This window comes from Ovis aries, chromosome 23 (genome assembly GCF_016772045.2).
Source record: "Ovis aries strain OAR_USU_Benz2616 breed Rambouillet chromosome 23, ARS-UI_Ramb_v3.0, whole genome shotgun sequence".
NCBI lineage: Eukaryota > Metazoa > Chordata > Mammalia > Artiodactyla > Bovidae > Ovis > Ovis aries.
In genome coordinates, this window is record NC_056076.1 from 14,288,785 (window position 1) to 14,311,256 (window position 22,472).

The 22,472-nt window shown below is 39.7% G+C and overlaps 1 protein-coding gene across 9 annotated transcripts in view; it reads right to left on the reverse strand.

Moving 5' to 3' along the window:
• PIK3C3 (phosphatidylinositol 3-kinase catalytic subunit type 3) overlaps positions 1–4,969 on the reverse strand; it is a 160,918-nt gene extending 155,949 nt beyond the window's left edge. For all 9 annotated transcript variants that reach the window (XR_006057810.1, XR_006057811.2, XR_009598139.1 and 6 more), the window contains exons 1-2: positions 4,795–4,969; positions 425–613 (exon numbers count right to left, since the gene is read on the reverse strand). Coding sequence is in view for 6 of the 9 variants with exons in the window: in XM_004020410.6 (XP_004020459.1) it covers positions 425–613; positions 4,795–4,862 (257 nt within the window). In the remaining 3 variants the exon portion in view is untranslated. The remainder of the gene's footprint in view (positions 1–424; positions 614–4,794) is intronic.
• Positions 4,970–22,472: the final 17,503 nt, after the last annotated feature.

Genomic DNA, 22,472 nt, shown 5'->3' on the forward strand with positions numbered 1-22,472 from the left:
AGACAAACATCTGATCCAGATGATAATACATCTCTCTCTCTCTAAAGATCTGAATTTCAAGTATCAGTTGAAACATCTGACTATCCAGTAGTATTTCTGTGTTCAAGGGCAGAGAATGGGAACAAATGTAGAGATGTGTTTTTGGCTTGGGTCATTCTGTGAATCAGTCATATCAGTTCTTATTCATATAAAAATATTTCAATGTACTCAATACAAACATAAATTCACTTCCACCTCAATTAGTTATAATACTGCTATGTATAACAACTTTATCTGAGTAGGTTCCTACTTGATCTACAGTTATAGCTACTAATTTTAATTCCTTTGTTATCCCTTCCAAATAATACTTTCAGTATCCATAAAACAAAAAAAAAAAAAATTGGAGAATAGTTAGGAACCCACCGTATGCAAGAAAACAACTTACTTCCATCTTGTACTAAACGCCTTGTAGGAGGTTCTTACTGGCAAAGCCAAAGGCTTCCCTTCTGCAAAAACTTGGCAAGTAACATAGAGGTCTGAACATGTTTCTTGATACAGTCCTGAAAACTTCAACATTGGGTCTTCTAGAACGGCTTTGTAACTCTTTTGTTCTCTCTTCCCTTCCAAACTTCCTCTGAAAGCATAAAATAACATTTAGACACATTTTTTAAAAACAAACCTAACAAATACTAAGAAGACTTTATGGTTATGTTGTAGTAAACTTATGCTTCCTCAACATTTTCCTATAGATGAAACTAAAGTCTAAAGGTCTCTTAAAATCCTAGGATACCAAAGATCATTTCTATTTTCGTTAGCATACTTCTCTACTTCAGGCTTCTTAATTTTAAACCCTGTCATCAACTGCTGGATCTATCTCTGAGATGTCACCAGTTCTCCAAGCATTATTTTTTTTTAATTTCAAGTTGACACTAAGCCAAAGCCTTTGACTGTGTGGATCACAATAAACTGTGGAAAATACTCAGAGATGGGAATACCAGACCACCTGATCTGCCTCTTGAGAAACCTATATGCAGGTCAGGAAGCAACAGTTAGAACTGGACATGGAACAACAGACTGGTTCCAAATAGGAAAAGGAGTACGTCAAGGCTGTATATTGTCACCCTGCTTATTTAACTTCTATGCAGAGTACATCATGAGAAATGCTGGGCTGGAAGAAGCACAAGCTGGAATCAAGTTTGCTGGGAGAAATATCAATAAGCTCAGACATGCAGATGACACCACCCTTAAGGCAGAAAGTGAAGAGGAACTAAAAAGCCTCTAGATGAAAGAGAAAGTGGAGAGTGAAAAACTGGACTTAAAGCTCAACATTCAGAAAACGAAGATCATGGCATCTGGTCCCATCACTTCATGGGAAATAGATGGAGAAACAGTGGAAACAGTGTCAGACTTTATTTTTGGGGGGCTCCAAAATCACTGCAGATGGTGATTACAGCCATGAAATTAAAAGATGCTTACTCCTTAGAAGGAAAGTTATGACCAACTTAGGTAGCATATTGAAAAGCAGAGACATTACTTTGCCAACAAAGGTCCGTCTAGTCAAGGCTATGTTTTTTCCAGTGGTCATGTATGGATGTGAGAGTTGGACTGTGAAGAAAGCTGAGCACCGAAGAATTGATGGTTTTGAACTGTGGTGTTGGAGAAGACTCTTGAGAGTCCCTTGGACTGCAAGGAGATCCAACCAGTCCATTCGGAAGGAGATCAGCCCTGGGATTTCTTTGGAGGGAATGATGCTAAAGCTGAAACTCCAGTACTTTGGCCACCTCATGCAAAGAATTGACTCACTGGAAAAGACTCTGCTGCTGGGAGGGATTGGGGGCAGGAGGAGAAGGGGACGACAGAGGATGAGATGGCTGGATGGCATCACTGACTTGATGGATGTGAGTCTGAGTGAACTCTGGGAGTTGGTGATGGACAGGGAGGCCTGGCATGCTGCGATTCATGGGGTCAAAGGAGTTGGACACGACAGAGCAACTGAACTGACTGACTGACCACTTATTCCCATATTCTTTCAACAACATTTATTGTACTCAGCATAAAGGCCCAGCAATGAAAAACAAGATAAATAATATAGTGTTATAAGAAAATATTAAGTCCTTGCTCTGGGGAGAATACTTACTGTTAACTGCATACTTTTTTATACTTTCAATTTTTTTTTTTACTATGTAGATGTATTATCTAGTCCATTTTTTAAATTAAGAAATATGGTGTTTTAAGTCATAAAAAATATGCATAAGATTATAAAAGAGATAGGAACATTGCTTGGAAATTAAGATTACATCACATACTGTGCCAGGCATTTTATAGAGACTTTCCTACTTACTTCCCACCATCTTACCATTTTATAAATCATGAAGCAGAGACTCAGAGATAGAATTTATTATTGAGGATCACAAAATAAATAACAGAGCAGACAATAAAAACCAGAACAGAGGATGCCAAAGCCAGTATTTTTCTGATTACAGAAAATTACATCAAAACGTCTCAGGAACACCTTGGAGGCAGGGGCTCATAACCCAGATAGATGCCTGAAATGAGCCTAAACAATACACTGGAGATGAAGAGCTACAGGCAGGATGTCATCCCAGAATTAAAGTACACCATATAAAGGCAAAAAGGTAAGGCTGTGTGTCTGGGGAACTACAAGTTGGTACAGCTAAAGCATAAAGCTCATGTGGAGAAGAAGCTAGAGATGAGAATCAAGGGGAGGTGGACAATGAAGCTAAAAAGTAGCCACCACATTCAGTTCAGTGCCTGTAACAAAATAAACATTCAAAAATCTGTTAATTGAACAATTTGAAGTGAGAGTACTATGATCACATTTGTGTTTATGATACTTTGGCAGGAGTGAAAGAATGTAATGGAGAGATGAGACTGAAAGCAAGGTCAGTTGGAAGACTTTCTATCAAAATTAAAAGGAAAAGGATAGATTAAGACTAGGGCAGTGGGCTTTCCAGAGGACATGGATCAAAGATACTGAGAAGGTAGATTCAAGGCAACTTGTGAATGATGAAACAGAGGTGAGAGACAGGTGTCTGTATGACTCCTTAAGATTCATTTTCTGTCTTAACCAATTCAGTGAATAATGCTAACAGTCACCAAAACAGAGTGAGAGATTAACATTAAAAGGGCAGACTAATATGCTCCATTTTGGACAAGTTACTTCTAAAGTGCAAATTATTAAAATGATAGAAAGAGATGAAAAGACCTGGGAAAAACAGAATTTAAAAATTTACTATTCTTTGATTTTATGATCCTAAATTGATACTTCCTCCCCTCCCCAAAATCAGTCTCAGAAAATAAAAGGTGTTTAGGACGAAATTTTCCTCAAAATACTCAATGCGTCTGTTAATAAGATACCAGTTTTCCTTAAATTTTTTTCATTTTTCCTTTTAATGTCTAAAAGTTTGAAACAAATAAAAAATGCATTCATACACCCAAGAAACACTGAGAGGAATGGGACTGAAGGAAAGTCCTTTACCAGATGATGGCAACACAGGTCCTATATAAGCATCTATCTGTAAAAACTACTTTAAATAGGTGTGTCAAGTATTACAAAGGTGCAGTTTGGTTGTTGATATATTATTCTTACTGTCACCACAAAATCAAAAGTAAAGGACTTATCAGAGTCTGAAGTAAGTAACTTTCAGAAACAATCATTCAAGGGAGCATCTAACGACTGAGAAAATGTAAGCGTCCAGCCCTTTGCCCAAGGTACATTTGTTGAATACTGACTAAAATATGGTGAATGATGTTAGATTAATAACGTGATAATTTATGATCGTTTTCACATTTGAAAATGTATCTGCTGCTAAGTCACTTCAGTCGTGTCCGACTCTGTGCGACCCCATAGACGGCAGCCCACCAGGCTCCCCTGTCCCTGGGATTCTCCAGGCAAGAACACTGGAGTGGGTTGCCATTTCCTTCTCCAATGCATGAAAGTAAAAAGTGAAAGTGAAGCTGCTCAGTCGTGTCCAACTCCTAGGGACCCCATGGACTGCAGCCCACCAGGCCCCTCGTCCATGGGATTTTCCAGGCAAGAGTACTGGAGTGGGTTGCCATTGCCTTCTCCAGAAAATGTATCTAAGAGACTGCTAATGGACATAATTTCCAACTTGCTCCTAGCTGTTCCCCATCTCGGTTCCATTAGTGTCGTCTCAAGACGTCACGTCCCGGACTTCAACTGTGATGCCTCAAGACTTTCCTGCAAAGATCTCTTCTCATATATTCTGGTCCCTTTACAACCGGAACCTTCCTCACTTTTGACTGACTTCCAGCTTCAGTAGCTGAACAAAAATAACTGACTGTTCCTCACATTCAATCTAAGCCTCTCTCACCTCTCATGTTTTTAGTACTATATCCAATTCTCAGCTACTTTATCTGCCTCTCCATAATTTCTTCAGTCTCCATTCCACCTTCCAGTCCCGTTTTAAAGTAATATCTTCCAGTTATAACGGCAGGACGACGATTTAACCAAGACTTGATTTCTCTGTAATATGAGACAGTAATAATCCCACAAACGGTTGCTGTGAATAGCAAAACGCTTTCTAGAAAACAAACCCTGCCGAATTTACAGACTTACTCCTACCGCTGTCTTTCGCACGAGATCGCGCCCTCGGCCTTCCCGCACGGCCCCTCTCCGACCTCCAGTCCACCTCCGCTGGCCCGGCTGCAACCCTCCCGGCCGTGGCCAGGCCGACCCTCAAGCTAAGAACCATCTTCTCTCCCCAACACGCAGGCCCCTGCCGCCCCGCCTCAGCCTCGGCAATCCCCGTCCCCTTCCCTGGAGTCTCTCACATTTTAAGCTGCACGTTGATGTCCAGGTCACAGCTGTAGACATAGTGAAACTTCTCCGCTTCCCCCATGGGACCACCAAGTAACAGGTACACCTTAGGCCGAGAGCAGGGTGCTGGGAAGAAGCTGGGGCTGAACTCGCAGAACAGCACCACACAGGCGCTTCCGCTTCCGCCTCTAGGACCTGGCGCCGCCAATCCCTGACCGGAGCGCGACCGGAACTCCCTGCCCCGCCCAAGCGTTCTCCTGCGCATGTGCAAAGACACTCGCCATCTTGCTTGAGTGCAGAGGATCCCGGAAACGCAGTACACTTGGTTACATTCCAGACTTCCTGTATTCCCGCAGTTTTGTTTTCGATATTTGGGGAGGGAGGTGGGAGGAGGGTTCATGTTTGGGAACGCATGTAAGAATTAAAGATATTAAAATTTAAAAATAAAAAACTAAAAAAAAATAAAATAAAATACAGTAACCTAAAGCTAAAAAAAATAAAAAAAAATAAAGGACAGTGGAGAGTTGCTGTTCAAAAAAAAAAAAAAAAGTAAGAAACTGTTTTGTGATTCCGATCTATTCTGAAGTCAGACCAAAAGGAAATTCAATTCAAAAAGAAGTGTAACAACTTTCACTGCCTGGAGGGCAACCAAAGTGTAAATTTCAGTGGCCGTTCCAAAACCTGTAGTTTAATCACGTGTTTGCTCTCTCAAGCAAAGATTTCCTTTATTCTGTTCTAAAGAGTGAAGAAAGGACTAAGCAAAGATGAAGGAAATCTGGCTTTCAGTTTTGGTCTTACAAATAATATACGCTACTTTGATTAGAAGGCTTGTATGCTTGTTTACCGCAGGGTGTACTCAGACCCAATGTAAGCTTGAAGACCTATGGAACCTAGAAACATCCAGTAACAAGTCTAGGACTCAGAATTCTGACCTCTAAACTCCTACAATATTTATTTTTAGTATATAAAACTGTAATGGAAGTGTAATCACTTCCAACTAGAACCAAAGCTCTTGGCAAGAGCAATGTGTCCCTAGGTGCCTAATGGACTTCTCTGGTTGGTCAGATAGTAAGCAATCCGACTGCGAGGCAGGAGACCCAGTTGGATCCCTGGGTTGAGAAGATCCCCTGGAGAAGGAAATGGCAACCCACTCCAGTATTCTTGCCTGGGAAATTCCATGGACAGAGGACCCTGGTAGGCTACAGTCCATGGGGTCTGCAAGAGTCAGAAATGACTGAGTAAGCACTTGATGCCTAATATATTGTTGAGTGTAATAATTGCTATTCATTATTGTTAGTGATGAGCTTCCCTGGTGGCTCAGATGGTAAAGCGTCTGCCTGCAATATGGGCAACCCAGGTTCCATCCCTGGGTTGGGACTATCTCCTGGAGAAGGAAATGGCAACCCACTCCAGTATTCCTGCCTGGAGAATCCCAGGGACTGGGGAACCTGGTAGGCTACAGTCCACGGGGTCGCAAAGTGTGGTACATGACTGAGTGACTTCACTTTTTCATTGTTAGTGATATTGAATAAAAATCTCTACATGTTTATTTTTAGGTGTTATATTGTAAAAGAGACAATGCTAGAGTATGTATAATTTATTATAATTCAGGGGAGAAGAAAAAGTTTTCAAGGAAAGATTGAAAGGCTTGTAGCCATTTAACTTGGAAAGCCAAAAAATGACTAATGTATAATGTTTTGTCAAAAGTAAGTTTTTAAAAACATTTGTGGAAGCAACAGTAGGGAAAAACATAAATTAGTCTCTTATAAGGTACAGATACAACAAAAAGCAGACTTGACTTGTTCCTAAGTATTAACATAACTACTACCAATGGTTGGAACTGACAGGAAATGTAATTTTAAGAAGTAATGAAACTTGAACTTTCTAATCAACAGAGCTCCCAATGGTAAAACAAACAGTTACAAGTCCCCTGTCTATGGGCTTATTCCAGCGGTGGATGTCAGGTGTAAGGTGAAATAGATTGCTCAAACTTGAATTAAAATATTGACAATTTGTAAAGAACTAAATTTTCTGATGACTTAAGTTGCTTTTTTACAATGTTATTTAATGTATAAACCTGTATAAACTTCATATATACAGAAATATATTTCTTATAAAATTTTAAAAACCAAGTTTACAAGTTAGATATAAAAACTTTAAATTAACAACGTTAATGCAGTTTCAGCTTTTTTGCTGAAACCCTATTGCCTACAGAATGAATATGGAATTGACTACTCTTACAGAACTGGTTCTTTGAAATTCAAGACCTCTATATTAAAAAGCAGAGACATTACTTTGCCAACAAAGGTCCGTCTAGTCAACGCTATGGTTCTTCCAGTAGTCATATATGGATGTGAGAGTTGGACTATAAAGAAAACTGAATACCGAAGAATTGATGTTTTTGAACTGTGGTGTTGAAGAAGACTCTTGAGAGTCCCTTGGACTGCAAGGAGATCCAACCAGTCCATCCTAAAGGAAATCAGTCCTGAATATTCACTGGAAGGATTGATGCTGAAGTTGAAACTCCAATCCTTTGGCCACCTGATGTGAAGAACTGACTCATTTGAAAAGACCCTGATTCTGGGGAAAGATTGAGGGCAGGAGGAGAAGGGGACAACACAGGATGAGATGGTTGGATGGCATCACGGATTCAATGGGCATGAGTTTGAGTAAACTCTGGGAGTTGGTGATGAACAAGGAGGGCTGATATGCTGCAGTCCAGAGGGTCACAAAGAGTTGGACACTACTGAGCGACCGAAATGAACTGAACAGAACTGATACCGCCCTTATATGGAAATTCCATTTTCTTGCCTCCTTTTCCATTCAAATAACTATAAACTCTATTAGTCTAAGTACCATGAGGGTATTTGGCCATTATTTGACCCCAAAAGTACTTTTTTTTGGTCTTAAGTCTATCTGTTCTTTTCTCATTAGCTCGTAACAGTTAAAGTTCCAATACAGTTACATACACACCACAGATAAAGGCATAAAAATGAAATATCAATACTTAGTTCTAAGACATTCATTCATAGGGTCCTGGATAGACTTTGTTAATGTTTTAAAGGTAATAATTAAGAAAAATGTTTAAAAATGTTTTAAAAAACATTTAAAATGTATTATGTGGGAATCTTAGAAGACTGTACTGTAATTGTCAAAGACGATAATGCAACAAGGAAAACTAATATGCAAGTGAAGAGGATAATGGTAGGTCACAGAAGCATTGGAAAAGTCACAGAAATCAAAACTGGCAATGTCTTTCCTGGACCAACCATAGATCAAGATGTGGTTAGTAGATGTGAGTGTCAGACTCCAGTTAGCAAGACCGTGGAAAATGAAAGCCTTGGGTATCTTTTTCTAAAAGGAAAGAAGTGATGTCTTCTTTCCCATGTGATCTTTTACAATTCATAAATATAAGACACTTGAAGTTATAGAACATATTTCTTTCATTGCAAAAATTCTCAGTTTTACAGACTACTGTGTGTCTGTAGGAAAATAACTTTTTGCATAAATGTTTTCTTTATGTGGTAGGCTACTTCACTGAATATTTGGTCTCATATCCAATTTTAATTTAATTAACTCATCTTTGTAGTTGCAGTTTTTATTTTGTTTCATTTGCCATATTTTTTCAATTTCATGTTTATTCAAAACACAAACTTTAATGTTGGTTGAGAAATTTGTTGGTAATAATCTGTTCCCTCAAATTGCCCAGGACTTATGTAATGATTATCAGGTTTATATTTGTCAGTTTCTGTCCCCCAGTTCATTCTCTTTAGCGTGTAATAAAAAAATTTACTCATAGCTTAAAATATTTACCATCTATTATTAGCCTTCCATCAAGATAAAATAACTGTGATATTGTGAGATTAAAATAATCTCAAAACAGCTTTTTCTCCAGTTAAAAATTGCCTTCACAAGTTTTCTAGTAACTCTAGGGATTTTAGAACCTAATTGCATGATAGAACAGACATCATCAGGAAACCTGAAAAAATCCTACATCATTAGCCAAGACTTATAGCCATTTGTCAAGTGACAGTGGTGAAAAGGGTGAACTTGTGACTGTCTCCTAGTGATTCTGGCATAGGAACCTACAAAGTTTGGGTGGTTCCATTGAAAAAAGTAATTTCTATCAGCTACAAAATAGAACAGATCAAAAGAATACATTTTCTGAAAATTAATAAAAGTATACTCTGTGTGTGTGCTCCTCCTACTCTGTAATTAAAGAAGCTCCTTTGAGTGTCAGGAGAAAAAAAATTTTTGATAGTTGAATAATATTATTGTCAAAAATCGCAGTTGTAAAAGAAGAATGGGGTCATATTTCCCCCAGAAAGCACGATCAGGTCCCTCCCAAGGAACATGCTTCTGGGTTAAACTCTTTGTGCCTCCTTAACCCCTTCATTCAATAAGAAGAGTGCTCTCTAGTACTCAGACCTTGGAAAGAAGAGCTTTAAAACTGAGTACTATCTGGTGTTGTTTATAATCTCTTGATTTAAGATTTTTAGAGATTTTTAAAACTCTAAGCCCCATGGACTCTGGGCTTTTATAACATGTTCTAGACCCCAAAAGAGTCTCCATTATCCTCCCCTACCCTTGCCAGAAAAACAAACAAACAAACAAGATTAGATTTATGTATTGCAGGCCTGAGATTGCTACCTCTGAGAACCTTCCTCTGACCCACCTTCCCTCCCAACACTAGAGTAAGTCATCTCACTCAAAAGTCCATTCTTCCTGTATTCTTCTTCCATAGTATTTTCAGTAGTCTCTATAATATTTAGTTGATGCCTGTCTTTTCCATTAGACTACAGGCTCTCCAAGGGATAGATTTCTGTTAATTTTATTTACTCCTGTATTCTACTATAGTTCCCGGCACAGAACAGATGTTGAATAAGAGAAGCAGGAAAGAATCCAGCACTATTATCTGTCAGATAGCACATTACATCAGTATAATAGTGAAGTAGGTGCTGTTTTCCTATTTTACAGAAAAGTAACTGTAATGTAAGTTAGATAATTTATATACAATTAATAGCTAATAAATGGCAGAACCAGGTGTGTTCGACTTCAAAACACATGATACTTTTACCAAACTGTGAAGGAATACTCCAGAATAATTCCTAAATTTAACTTTTGTAACAGGAAAAAAAATTAATAATGACAGTCCTTTTAGCATCCTTGGTGTTATTTAGCACTGCCATTGATTCCCTCCACCTCTCTATAGATTATACTCTCAGGTAAACATCTTGACTCACTAAAAATCAATTCCATGGAGGGAGAAAATTTTGGCCCACTCAGCATATTTTCAGCTCATCCATTAATTTAATAAAACTTTACTTAGTGCTAAAAATGTGTCAAGAACTGCAGAAAGCATTCTATTAGACACTGGCCTCTCCAGTCTGACCAGAGAACAATGTTCCTTGTCTGCATGTGGTGTCACCCCTGGCATCGTCCCTCAGTGTGTGTTTCCTATGTCATTGTGCAACCTGTCTTCTAATATCAGAGGACACAAAGAGCTTTATTTCATTTGTTCTATAAGAAACTGTGGGATGATAATGACTTCAGGCATCTCCAAGAACCCATTGTTTTTAGAAAACCCATTACTATGAATGCAATGTCAGCCCACATTATGTTTGATCTGTAATTCTGCTCTATGTTCATTCTTTCCTTGTGATTCTATATGCTTTGAAGGATAGAGAATGCTGCTGTTATTTTTGACACTTCTTATTGCTTTGATTGTATGCATTTGTGTTTGTGCATGAATATTTAATCCCAGAAACGTTGTTGACCTGTGAATCAGACTTGCTTCTCTGAGGCAAAAAGAAGAAAAGCAATCAGAGCCTGAGTCCATAGGCAGTCATAAGTGACACAAGTAACTCCTCAAGATCCCTGGAGTCTTTGAAGTCACTTTGCCATCTACCCAGATTCTTTAAATGCACAGGGAAAGAATGGCAGAGACCTTAAAAAGACAAAAGGGGGGAAAAGAATGAAAAAGAGGAAGGAAAAGAAGGAGAATTGTTCACTTGAGGATCTTCTTGGGTTTGAGCTGTGCATTAGTGTGAGAGTTATGAAAGCTAATAATCTATTCAGATAGGAATGCTTAGGCTACCAATGAGATTTGATGAGGGAATAGACAGAGAAAGACTAAATGAGAGAATGTGAGAACTAAAACACTTAGACTTTCATCTTCTCAAAGAAATCTACTCTACCTACAGGACAAAGGTGAAACATTATCCCTCTTTCTGTCTTAAAGACTATTGGAGGAGGTTAGGAGAAGACTGGCCCACTGGCCAATCCTCAAGCTGGACCTGGAGAATCAGAAGCTCTTCATCCCTCTATTGTCCTTAGAATGTATGCTCTGCCCATATTTCCCACAGTGGAAACTGTGTTTAAGAATGGAATATTGAAAGAGCAACCTGTTGAGACCACATTGGATGTGTACATGACTGAACCCCATTAAGGCTTCTCTATAAACTCTTAAGATGCTGTTCAGTGGACCGGATCCACTCCTGGGTAAGTTTCCCTCATATTAAAAGTACCAAGAGTTGCCTCTTTCTTTGGTCTCTCCTTGTCCTCTGCATATGGAGCCAGTTTCAGATTATACTTAGAAGCGCTCAAGTTTGCAAGTCAACAGGCAAAACAACACAGAAGTGATATTCTATGCCAGGGTTCTTCACAGGCATTAAGAGGAAAGGGAGGCTTTCTAGAACCTCATGGTCTGTTTAAAATTGGAGCTAAGTTTTAGTTGTTTTGTGAACTTATTTTTTGTTTGTCTCTCAATGTTTGTTTAAATACACTAATTCTAAATAATATCTTTTATCTTATTCTATATTCAGATTTTACCTTTATCTCCGTGCAGTAATGGTAGAATTGATTCTTGTTGCACATGGCATTTACAATCTATAAAATTACAGTGCACTGAATTAGTAAATAATGAAACACTGATAACACAGCACACAGTAGAGGGAAAAGAGTGGGGCAAAGAAATTCTTTATGATTAATTTTTTTCTTGTCTTGCCGTAAAATGTGAATTTTATTTCACGGAAGGAAGAGGTGACTTTTTAGGGAGAAGATATAGAATAAGCAACAAGTAGGTGGGGAAACACAGGTTGCAAGAAGACTGTAGTTGGCTGGAACCTAGACAGAGTGTCCATCTTGGGAAGCAGTAGAAAATAACATACCAGAAGGAGGCTGAAGGAAGAATCTGAAAAATAAAGCAGCCCTAGCTAGTCAAGAGACCTTATTTTTATTCCATCAGGTGTGATTAGGCATTAAGGGTTTTGAGCAGAGGAGTGACACTCATATTATATATTAAGTGTCAATCTCATATGTCATTCTCTCAGTCAACAAATATTTACTGAGCATCAACTATCCATCCAGGGCTAGCATTGGAGATACAGTAGCTATAGGTAGATATTGCTTCTGCTGTCCCCAAGGTACAGTCTCATAGGGAAGGCAGAAAACTGAACAAGTACAGTTAATCCTCATTGTTCATAGTCTATACTTATGGATTTACCTACTCACTAAAATTTATTTGTAACTCCCAAATTAATACTCTTGGCACTTTCATGGTCGTTCACAAACACATAAATATTGGGGAAACTCTAAGTCATCTAGAGAACACATTCCCTGCTGAGGTCAAACAAAGCAATGCTCTGCCTTCAGCTCTCATACTGTAAAGTATACTTTCTGCAGTCTATTTAGCGTCACATTGTTTTGTGTGTTTGTATTTTTTATTGGTGACTTTGCTGTTAAATATAGGCCCTAGGGACTTTCCTGGCAGTCCAGTGGTTAAGACGCAGTGCTTCCATTGCAGGAGCTTGGTCCCTGTTCGGGGAACTAAGTTCCCACACTCTGTGCAGCATGGCCAAAAAGAAATTAAAAATGGCCCCCAAATGTAGTACTGAAGTGCTGTCATATGTTCCTAAGTGTAAATTGGTTGTGATCTACCTTATGGAGAAAATATTTGAAGTTCCACTCAGGCATGAGTTACAGGGCTGTTGGTCATGACTTCAACATTAGTGAATCAATAATATAGATTGAATAAGGTGTTTTTAAACAGAAACACACATAAAAAGAGATTTTGTGCTGATTAATGAAAATGTGACCAGTGCCCTTACAGGAACCTAAACCTGTATTTCCCCTAGGGGCAATGGTTCAGTATTCACTAATTCAGTGTTCATGACTTCTTTATAGAACATAACTACCACAAATAATCATTGTTTATGATAGGTCTGAAAGGTGATATAGTGTGTTTTTACATTTGGGGAGGGTGCAGATGGGACAAGACTTTGCAAGGGAAGAAAGGATGAAGCAGAGATCTGAAGAATGAGTAGAGATTGCCTAGGTGACTAGGAAGAAAAATAGATAGGAAGGAAATAATAAAAGTGTCCTGTGCAGAGAAAACATCCTGTGTTTTCTCAAAAAAGAAAAAAACAAAGTGACTTTAAAGAAGCACAGAACACAGTAGGAAGGAAATATATTAGTTTGCAAGATCTGCTATAACACAGTACCATAAACTGGGTACAATAAAAAAATAAACATTTTTTGGTCTTATAGTTCTGGAAGCTAGAAGTCCAAGATCAACTTATTGGCAAGGTTGGTTTCTTCTGGGGTCTATAGGAGAGAATCTGTTTCACATCTCTCCCCTACTTCTGGTGCTTTGCTGGCAACCTTCTGTGTCCCTCAGCTCAGGCAGTGTCACCCTGACACTCTGCTTCATCTTCACAAAGTGTTCTTCCTGCATGCACGTATGTGTCCAAATTTTCTCTTTTACTAAGGACACCAGTTTTGTTGAATTAGGATAATACTTCTGTATGATCTCATTTTAACTAATTATATCTGCAAACCCTATTTCCAAATTTGAAGTTACTAGGGGTTAGCATTTAAATGTAAGAATTTTGAGAGAAAACAATTCAATTAGTAACAACAGTAAAGGTAATGAAAGAGGGTGAGAGACAGGAAGGCCCAGAATCTCATAAAAATTATTAAACAATTAAGACTTCACTGTAAAGGAATATAGAAAAAAACTGTGCTTCAACAAAGAATTATGCATTTTCTACTGACACTCATCCAAGCTATAGGATTCTCATATTTTATAGTATTTGAACTGGAGAAGGCAATGGCAACCCCCTCCAGTACTCTTGCCTGGAGAATCCCATGGGCGGAGGAGCCTGGTGGGCTGCAGTCCATGGGGTTGCGAAGAGTCTGACACGACTGAGCGACTTCGCTTTCACTTTTCACTTTCATGCATTGGAGAAGAAAATGGTGGCCCACTCCAGTGTTCTTGCCTGGAGAATCCCAGGGATGGCGGAGCCTGCTGGCCTGCCATCTCTGGGGTCGCACAGAGTTGGACATGACTGACGTGACTTAGCAGCAGCAGAACTGATTTAACATTTTGTAGATTATAGGCAACTAATAATGATGCAAAATAATTCCTACAGATAAATCCAAATTAATTTCCCTCCACCACCTTTAGAAAAAGCAGTTTTGCCTTAATTTGCTATTAATGTCAATATTCTTCATCTAAAAATATCAGGAGTAATCTCTGAACTCTCTTTTGAACTGGTTAGGATGTCTGCCTGGTTCCATCTTTAGTTAATGAGTAGAATAAAATTGTTAAAGTGTCTTAATTTTTATATCTATATGAGTCATCATTTTACCTCTTTCTAAAAATTGCCTTTTACAGGAACGTAAATCCCTCTGTGGATAATACATCAATAAATGAACACTGCATGAATAAGTCAGTTAACCTAGTAGGTAAACTCTCAAGAGACAAGACAGTTTATTTTTAGTTAATAACCAGATTGAGAATTACAATGTTGAACTTTATATTGAGCCCTGTGTTCTTGGAAAACGGGGATGGTTAAGAAAATCTCTCCTCTCTGTAACCTAGGGAAATGGCTTACTATACAGACCCACACTTCTCCCTGTGACTTAGATGTGTGTGTGTGTGTGTGTGTGTGTGTGTGTGTTAGTTGCTCAGTCATGCCCAACTCTTTGTGATCCCATGGACTGTGGGTCTGTTAGGGATCAAACGATGGTCTCTAGGACCTGAGTCATGTTTCCCAAAAAGAGACAGGATATGCGCTCATCCTGCCTGGCCAATCATGTAACGCCAGCTACTCCTGTAACTGAGACAAAGAACTGCCTGTATATAAGCCGCCATACTCCTTTGTTTGGGGCTCTTGTCGGATTCCCTTGTGTGGGATGAGACTTGAGCCCTAGCGCTCTAGAGATAAACTCCTTTCTTGTTTTTGCATTACTGTGGTGGACTTGCTCTCTCGGTCGGTTCGGAGATACGGGCTCGGAGCATAACAGGTCCCCACGTGACCCACCAGGCTTCTCTGTTCATGGAATTCTCTAGGCAAGAATCCTGGAGTGGGTTGCTATTTCCTTCCCCAGGGGATATTCCCTGGTCCAGGGATCAAACCCGGGTCTCCCACATTGCAGGCAGATTCTTTGCCAACTGAGCCAGCAGAGAAGCCTGTGACTTTAGATAAAACTTGCTAATAAATACCTTTTCCTTTATGTTAAGACCAGATGGAGACAACTCTATACTTCTATTCTTTGTGTTATAAATTTTTAACTGAATGGTTTGTTCTCCCCAAATTAGTTTGACACAGAGAAAAATATTTCCTGTTCAGGTGACTGACTGAAAATCTCTCTGATTATAAAAAAGAATTCCAACTATAACATCACCTACCTATAATTTGTCTACTTTTCCCTACACAAGTTTAAGATGAAACCATCCTGATGAGATATTCTGATCTTTGGACTTAGGATGTTCTCCCTATTGTAAGTTTGAATAAAAGTTTCCTTCTCAGATTCCAAGTGGCTTCAAATAGCCCTGAAATTGGAATGAAATCTAGAATTTAATAGACAACTTAGAAATTCAGTGAAATTATTATTTCCTCTTCAAGCTTAGTGCCCATGTCAACTCTATCTGACCTCTGTCTTCCCATCCCATAGCTGGAGTTTCATCTATAGTTTTTGCATCCATTGCTGTTGGGACACTGTAAGAGGGCTGATGTCTCTCTGCACTACAATCTTCTGGTTAAAATTTTTAAACTTCTTGTTCAATTTAACTATTTATAATTAAATTTATTTTTATAGATGAAAAGTGAAAAGAGAGCTTCCTAGGTGGCGCTAGTGGTAATGACCCACCTACCACCGCAGGAGACACAGGTTCCATCCATGGGTGGGGAAGATCCCCTGGAGGAGGAAATGGCAACCCACTCAAGTATCCATGCCTGGAGAATTCCATGAACAGAGGAGTCCATGGGGTTGTAGAGAGTCGGACACGACTGAAGTGACTTAGCATGGACACATGCATGGTGAAAATAATTCAAAATTATGTGAAGAAAGAGAAAACTTCTGAAGGCAAAATTATACAACATGCTATTTTCTTTAAAGGTAGTTGATGCAAGAAGCTAAATAACTTATAGAACACTTGATGATATATATATTAGTGTGTGTGTTCCCAGCTGACTTTAGGATTATTAAAGTGTATTTCAGTGCAATGTACAGAAGCGATCGATTCCTCTTTCTACAGAAGGCATCCTTTTAAATTGCAAGTTTTTCTTACACTGATTTAAATAGTTCTGCATGACTTAGAATCTTTCTATGGTGTGTTGATTTTTTTTTCATAGCATCACAAATCTCAGAGCAGAAAGAAAAAGACTTCATTCTCTTTTATTTCATTTTAATCAGATGATTTTCATGTTAAATGGGTGAGGTAACCAGCATGCTGTTTTCTTTGTTATTGTTTCACATGTTTGCTTTTTAATCCCACATAGATCAGATGAACGACAACATTTTCTAATATTCATCAAAGGTCCCAGAATACTGCCTGACAGATTTGGCACTCCAAAAGGAAAAAAAAAAAAAAAAGTATTGACGCTAAATGGATTATATTTTGAGTATTTGTTTCTAGGTGACAGTGAGTACTTGCAAATTTCCGTTCGTAATTAATACATTAAATACTGAGACAAATAATAAACTAAATAATGTTGAAACATTCCACTAGAAGCAACTTAAATAAACGTTTCTTTAAAAGTGATCCAATAAATTCAGTTTTGCTAGTGTCCATAGGGATTAGTGGTGATTAAAAGAAAAACAGCAAGAATCTTCATTTTTATTTTTCCTTAGATCGGGTAGTAAGGTTACATTCTGAAAGTGCAGTAGGTTTTTAAATGAGTAAACAGAGGTTTATAGAAAAGGGGAAGAAAGCAAAACATCAACACACACACACATACTCCTGTTCTCTGCCTTGCCCAATTTTATGCCTAAGGAGACTGGCAGGGCAACTGATGTGATGTGAATCTTAGAGTGAATTCATAAACTCTTTAGTCTTCTTCCTCCCCTCCCTCCCCCCCCCCCCCCCCCCCCATCCCCACCAACCCCATCAATCAGAGATTATATCTGCACAGAGGTAGTCTCCATCATTATGAAGCTGGGCTGCTTCCTGATGTAAATCTGTATTTTAACAAAGAGAGAGGAAGAGAAGGAGAGAGGGATGCCTGGGGCAAGGTCATTCTTTGACCCCAGGCAATTGTCCTTCCCCACAGAGCAGTCCCAGGACCAAGCTGGAACTAAACAAACACAGCTGCCCCATCAGCTGCTACCTCACCACCTGCCTTTTGAAGAAGAGGCTTTCTCGGGAGCCTGCCTAATGAGCGTGCCTGCCACGCTCAGACTGGCTGTTATAGCCTGAAGAGCCCTCTGCACACACATTGAGCTTTTCTCTCTACTTTGCACTTCAAGAACTTAGGAAGCTTCAGGGGAAATAAGGATTCAGTTTTTTTCTCCCTCCATTGTGATGAGCATTTGCTTTCCCTACAGGAGGCTTTGAAGTACCTTAAAAATTCACATCGTAGCTTTAGGACACAGGCACTCAGAGGGATAGGCATGTTCTGCTGATCCTGGGCTGGAGCACAAGGAGGGACTTAGCAGCACTGGCCATGAGCACACCCTCCTGGCATTCCTCACTTGGCTCACCCAGCCCATCCCAGCAAATTGGAGTAGCTGAGGCTACAGAGAGAAGAGAATATTGGCAAAGAACCCCAAAAGGCTGTACTATCTGAAGGAGGAAACAGACAGAACAGGCTCCATCTTGAAAGCAGGACTCCATCTTGAGCTGGACTGTGGACTTTGAGCTATATGCCCAGTATCTATGGAAACGACATACCAACTGGAAAACCAGACCCCCCAGATGGAAGAGCCCCAGGGCTCATACCTAGATTCTCCATCGCCTAAAAGAATACCCTAATTATCTATGTAACCAAATAGAATCATAAATTCTATTATGCTTGTTGGGGTATGATCATAGGCCTATTGATAATTGTCCACTGTTAGCTACCTAGGCTTAAGGCATACGAATCATGGGTTAACTTGGATTATATTTTTCTTTTCCCTTTTTAAGACTAGTTTCAGAGAATTTGGGAAGGTGGGTTTGAGCACGTATACTTAGGGTATATAAGATTTTCATAAAAACTGGTCAGGGTCCTTGGTGAAGAGGAGACTCTGCCTTGGGCCTGCTGGTGTAATAAACTGCACTCCACTATCTGCATCGTCCTTCTGAGTGGCTTTGTTTCCTGGAACGCGTGTCTACAACACTATCCTCAGCCTCTGTTGCCATCCCTCCCTCTGCCATTCCCAGAGCTTATCAGTCCTGCCAAGGCCCTCTACTAGCAGATTCAGTCCTTACCCAGAGTCTGAGATGAGTTGAACCAAATAGGAAAGACTTAGAGTTTTCCAGCCCTTAGCCCTGAATCTTTTCTTTCTTCACCCCTGCACCCACGCAAACACACCTTCCTTCTCCAATCTAGTGGGGAGGCTGATCAAGATGAATCTAGTGTGGCTTTTGCATGAATGCCTCAGCATTCAGTTGGACCAACCTTGGATACTGGAGTTTGGATGGAGAGGAGAGTAGAAGATGGGAGCTCAGGTCCTCGATAAATAAGAGTAGAACCCTGGCCCTTAAATGGACAAGTAGGGGAGAAGAGGTGATAGACCCCATGGCAGGAATTTGAAAAGAGCTAGGGTTTTATAGCAGAGCCAGGTCATTTGCTTTCCTGGGCCATATGCATATTTAGCCCCTTCCTTCATGAAAAATATTTTAAAAAATACATTTTATAACTGTGTTAATAAAAGGTAAATATAATCCATGCTATAATATATTCACTTTTTCCTTCTGATTTAAAACAAAATAAAAATAATTCCCCAGTTCTCTAAAAGCAACACAGATTCTAGGCCCTGTGCTTACTGTGCAGTCTCTGAAGGGGGATGACGGAGGAATAATTGGAGGCGGCAGTAGGGTTCAAAAGTATATCTGATCCACCTCCTGGTCCTGAAGTAGATGGTATGTGAGAGGAAAAAAGAAACAACAACTTCCATTTGAAAAGGAGAATAGTATTCTCAAGAACAAATACATTACCCATAGGTGTAAATGTGAGGGAGTGTGTCAGAAATGAGACTCAATCATCTGATCATAGAAGACAGTTCCAGAAGCCCAGAGAAAGGATTCAGAGAAGAGGTGGAACTGAGTCAGATTAGGGATAGTGTGGCCAAATGGGAATGAGAATTCAGGTGAAGGATGAGTTGATTTCTGGTGGGAGGGGCAGCTTGAATGTAAGGCACTGTGGTTTTCCCTGAGAAGACCTTCTCTAGGCAAGAGTACCAGAGTGGGCTGCCATGCTCAGTTGGTAAAGAATCCACCTGCGATGCAGGAGACCCCAGTTTGATTCCTGGGTTGGGAAATCCCTTCGAGAAGCAATGGCTACCTGCTCCAGTATTCTTGGGCTTCCCTTGTGGCTTAACTGATAAAGAATCCACCTGCAATGTGGGAAACCTGGATGCAGTTTCTGGGTTGGGAAGATCCCCTGGTGAAGGGAAAGGCTACCCACTCCAATATTCTGGCCTGGAGAATTCCATGGACTATATAGTCCATGGGGTCGCAAAGAGTTGGAAACGACTGAGTGACTTTTTCATTTCCATGTGCCTGCAATGGTCCTGAGCTGTGCAGAATTATGTTCAGGTGGTCCTAAGGAAACACTCTGGAAGTTCAGCTCACCTGACTGTTAACTTTAACAGCAGAGGGATTGTTCCCTCACTGTGATAATCTGTAAAATGACTGAGAAGGTACAGATTGTATTCAAAGAAATTTTAATGCTTTAATCTCATTTAATGCCCATAGCAATCCATTTTATAGTGGACAGATCAGAGAAATTGAGAGGTGGTTACTTATCTAGGGGCCACTCCTCAATAATGACTCTTGTCATGTATGTATATATGTATACACTACACACATGTATACATACAGGTATCCCCTGCTTCTCCAAAGTTTGCTTAGGCAACTTTGTTTTTATGAAAAACCTACATTTAGTATCTGTTTTCAATAACCAAAAGAAATTTGAAGACAGTTTTTGCTTTTACAAAAAAGGGAAGAAAATGGAAATAGCTAGTGTTCAGTGCTTGTTCTGCAACCAGCTCTTATAGAAGTGGCTCCCACCCAGAGCAGCGAGAGGGGTACCGCCAAGCTGCTTTGCCAGACCCATACTCAGCATCTCTCCATCAAGATACCATATCTTTGATCTGTGTTTGTGAGCATCTGCACTTTATCCTGATTTATTTTGTGCATCTGTTAGCAAGATGTGTCCTAAGGTAATGGCTTCTTTGCTCTATGCCATTTCCATTTACTAAAGGTTTTATAGACATGCTCTACTTTTGCACAGCAGAGGAAACCTGTGTATACATACATACATATATGCTGCCACCGCTTAGTCATTTCAGTCCTGTCTGACTCTCTGCGACCCTATGGACTGCAGCCATCTAGGCTTCTCCATCCATGCGATTCTCTAGACAAGAGTACCAGAGTGGGCTGCCATGCTCTCCTCCAGGGGATCTTCCTGACCCAGGGATGGAAATCGGGTCTCCTGCATTGTAGGCACATTCTTAACTGCTGAACCACCAGGGAAGCCCATATATACATAAGTGTATATAACTGCAGAAGTCTGTGTATATATATATACAGAAGTATATATATTTTGATATTTTATATAAAATATACATACATATATTAATCTAAATATATATCAGATGTTCCAGCTGTAATTGCAAGTATAATTTGAAAAGTAAAGCACCGTGAGTAGTATATTATGGTTCATTAATGTATAGGATAGTGCTTTTATTCTTATGCTGTATCCCCTTTATGTGTCCATGCTTCCCTTGATGCAATTGCCCTGGATTCTAACTTTCTAGGAGGCAGGGAACATTTCTAAGGTATATATAAGTGCTGAATAGTGTTTTGATGGTAGTGAAAAGATAGATTTTTTAAAATTTCTAAATTAAAAATTAAAAATATCAGCTATCTATACTCATGGAAAAAGCAAGAGAGTTCCAGAAAAACATCTATTTCTGCTTTATTGACTATGCCAAAGCCTTTGACTGTGTGGATCACAATAAACTGTGGAAAATTCTGAAAGAGATGGGAATACCAGACCACCTAACCTGCCTCTTGAGAAATCTGTATGCAGGTCAGGAAGCAACAGTTAGAACTGAACATGGAACAACAGACTGGTTCCAAATAGGAAAAGGAGTACGTCAAGGCTGTATATTGTCACCCTGCTTATTTAACTTCTATGCAGAGTACATCATGAGAAACGCTGGACTGGAAGAAACACAAACTGGAATCATGATTGCTGGGAGAAATATCAATAACCTCAGATATGCAGATGACACCACCCTTATAGCAGAAAGTGAAGAGGAACTCAAAAGCCTCTTGATGAAAGTGAAAGAGGAGAGTGAAAAAGTTGCCTTAAAGCTCAACATTCAGAAAATGAAGATCATGGCATCTGGTCTCATCACTCCATGGGAAATGGAGAAACAGTGGAAACAGTGTCAGAGTTTATTTTGGGAGGGGCTCCAAAATCACTTCAGATGGTGATTGCAGCCATGAAATTAAAAGATGCTTACTCCTTGGAAGAAAAGTTATGAGCAAGCTAGATAGCATATTCAAAAGCAGAGACATTACTTTGCCGACTAAGGTCCATCTAGTCAAGGCTATGGTTTTCCCAGTGGTCATGTATGGATGTGAGAGTTGGACTGTGAAGAAGGCTGAGTGCCAAAGAATTAATGCTTTTGAACTGTGGTGTTGGAGAAGACTCTTGAGAGTCCCTTGGACCGCAAGGAGATCCAACCAGTCCATTCTGAAGGAGATCAGCCCTGGGATTTCTTTGGAAGGAATGATGCTAAAGCTGAAACTCCAGTACTCTGGCCACCTCATGAGAAGAGTTGACTCATTGGAAAAAACTTTGATGCTGGGAGGGACTGGGGGCAGGAGGAGAAGGGGACAACAGAGGATGAGATGGCTGGATGGCATCACTGACTCGATAGACGTGAGTCTGGGTGAACTCCGGGAGTTGGTGATGGACGGGGAGCCTGGCGTGCTGCAATTCATGGGGTCGCAAAGAGTCGGACAGGACTCAGCGACTGAACTGAACTGATACTCACAGTTATTTATCACAATGGGGAGAGAGGTAGAGAGCTTCCTATGTTTATTCAACAAATGAGTGAGGCTTTATTGCTTGTCAGGAGCTTAACTCCTGGGGCTAGACTAGTTCCTGACCGTGGATGAATTATTTCATTTCTCTAAACCTGTTTATTATCTATATAAAATTACATAGCGAAATTCCTGGGAGTGCAT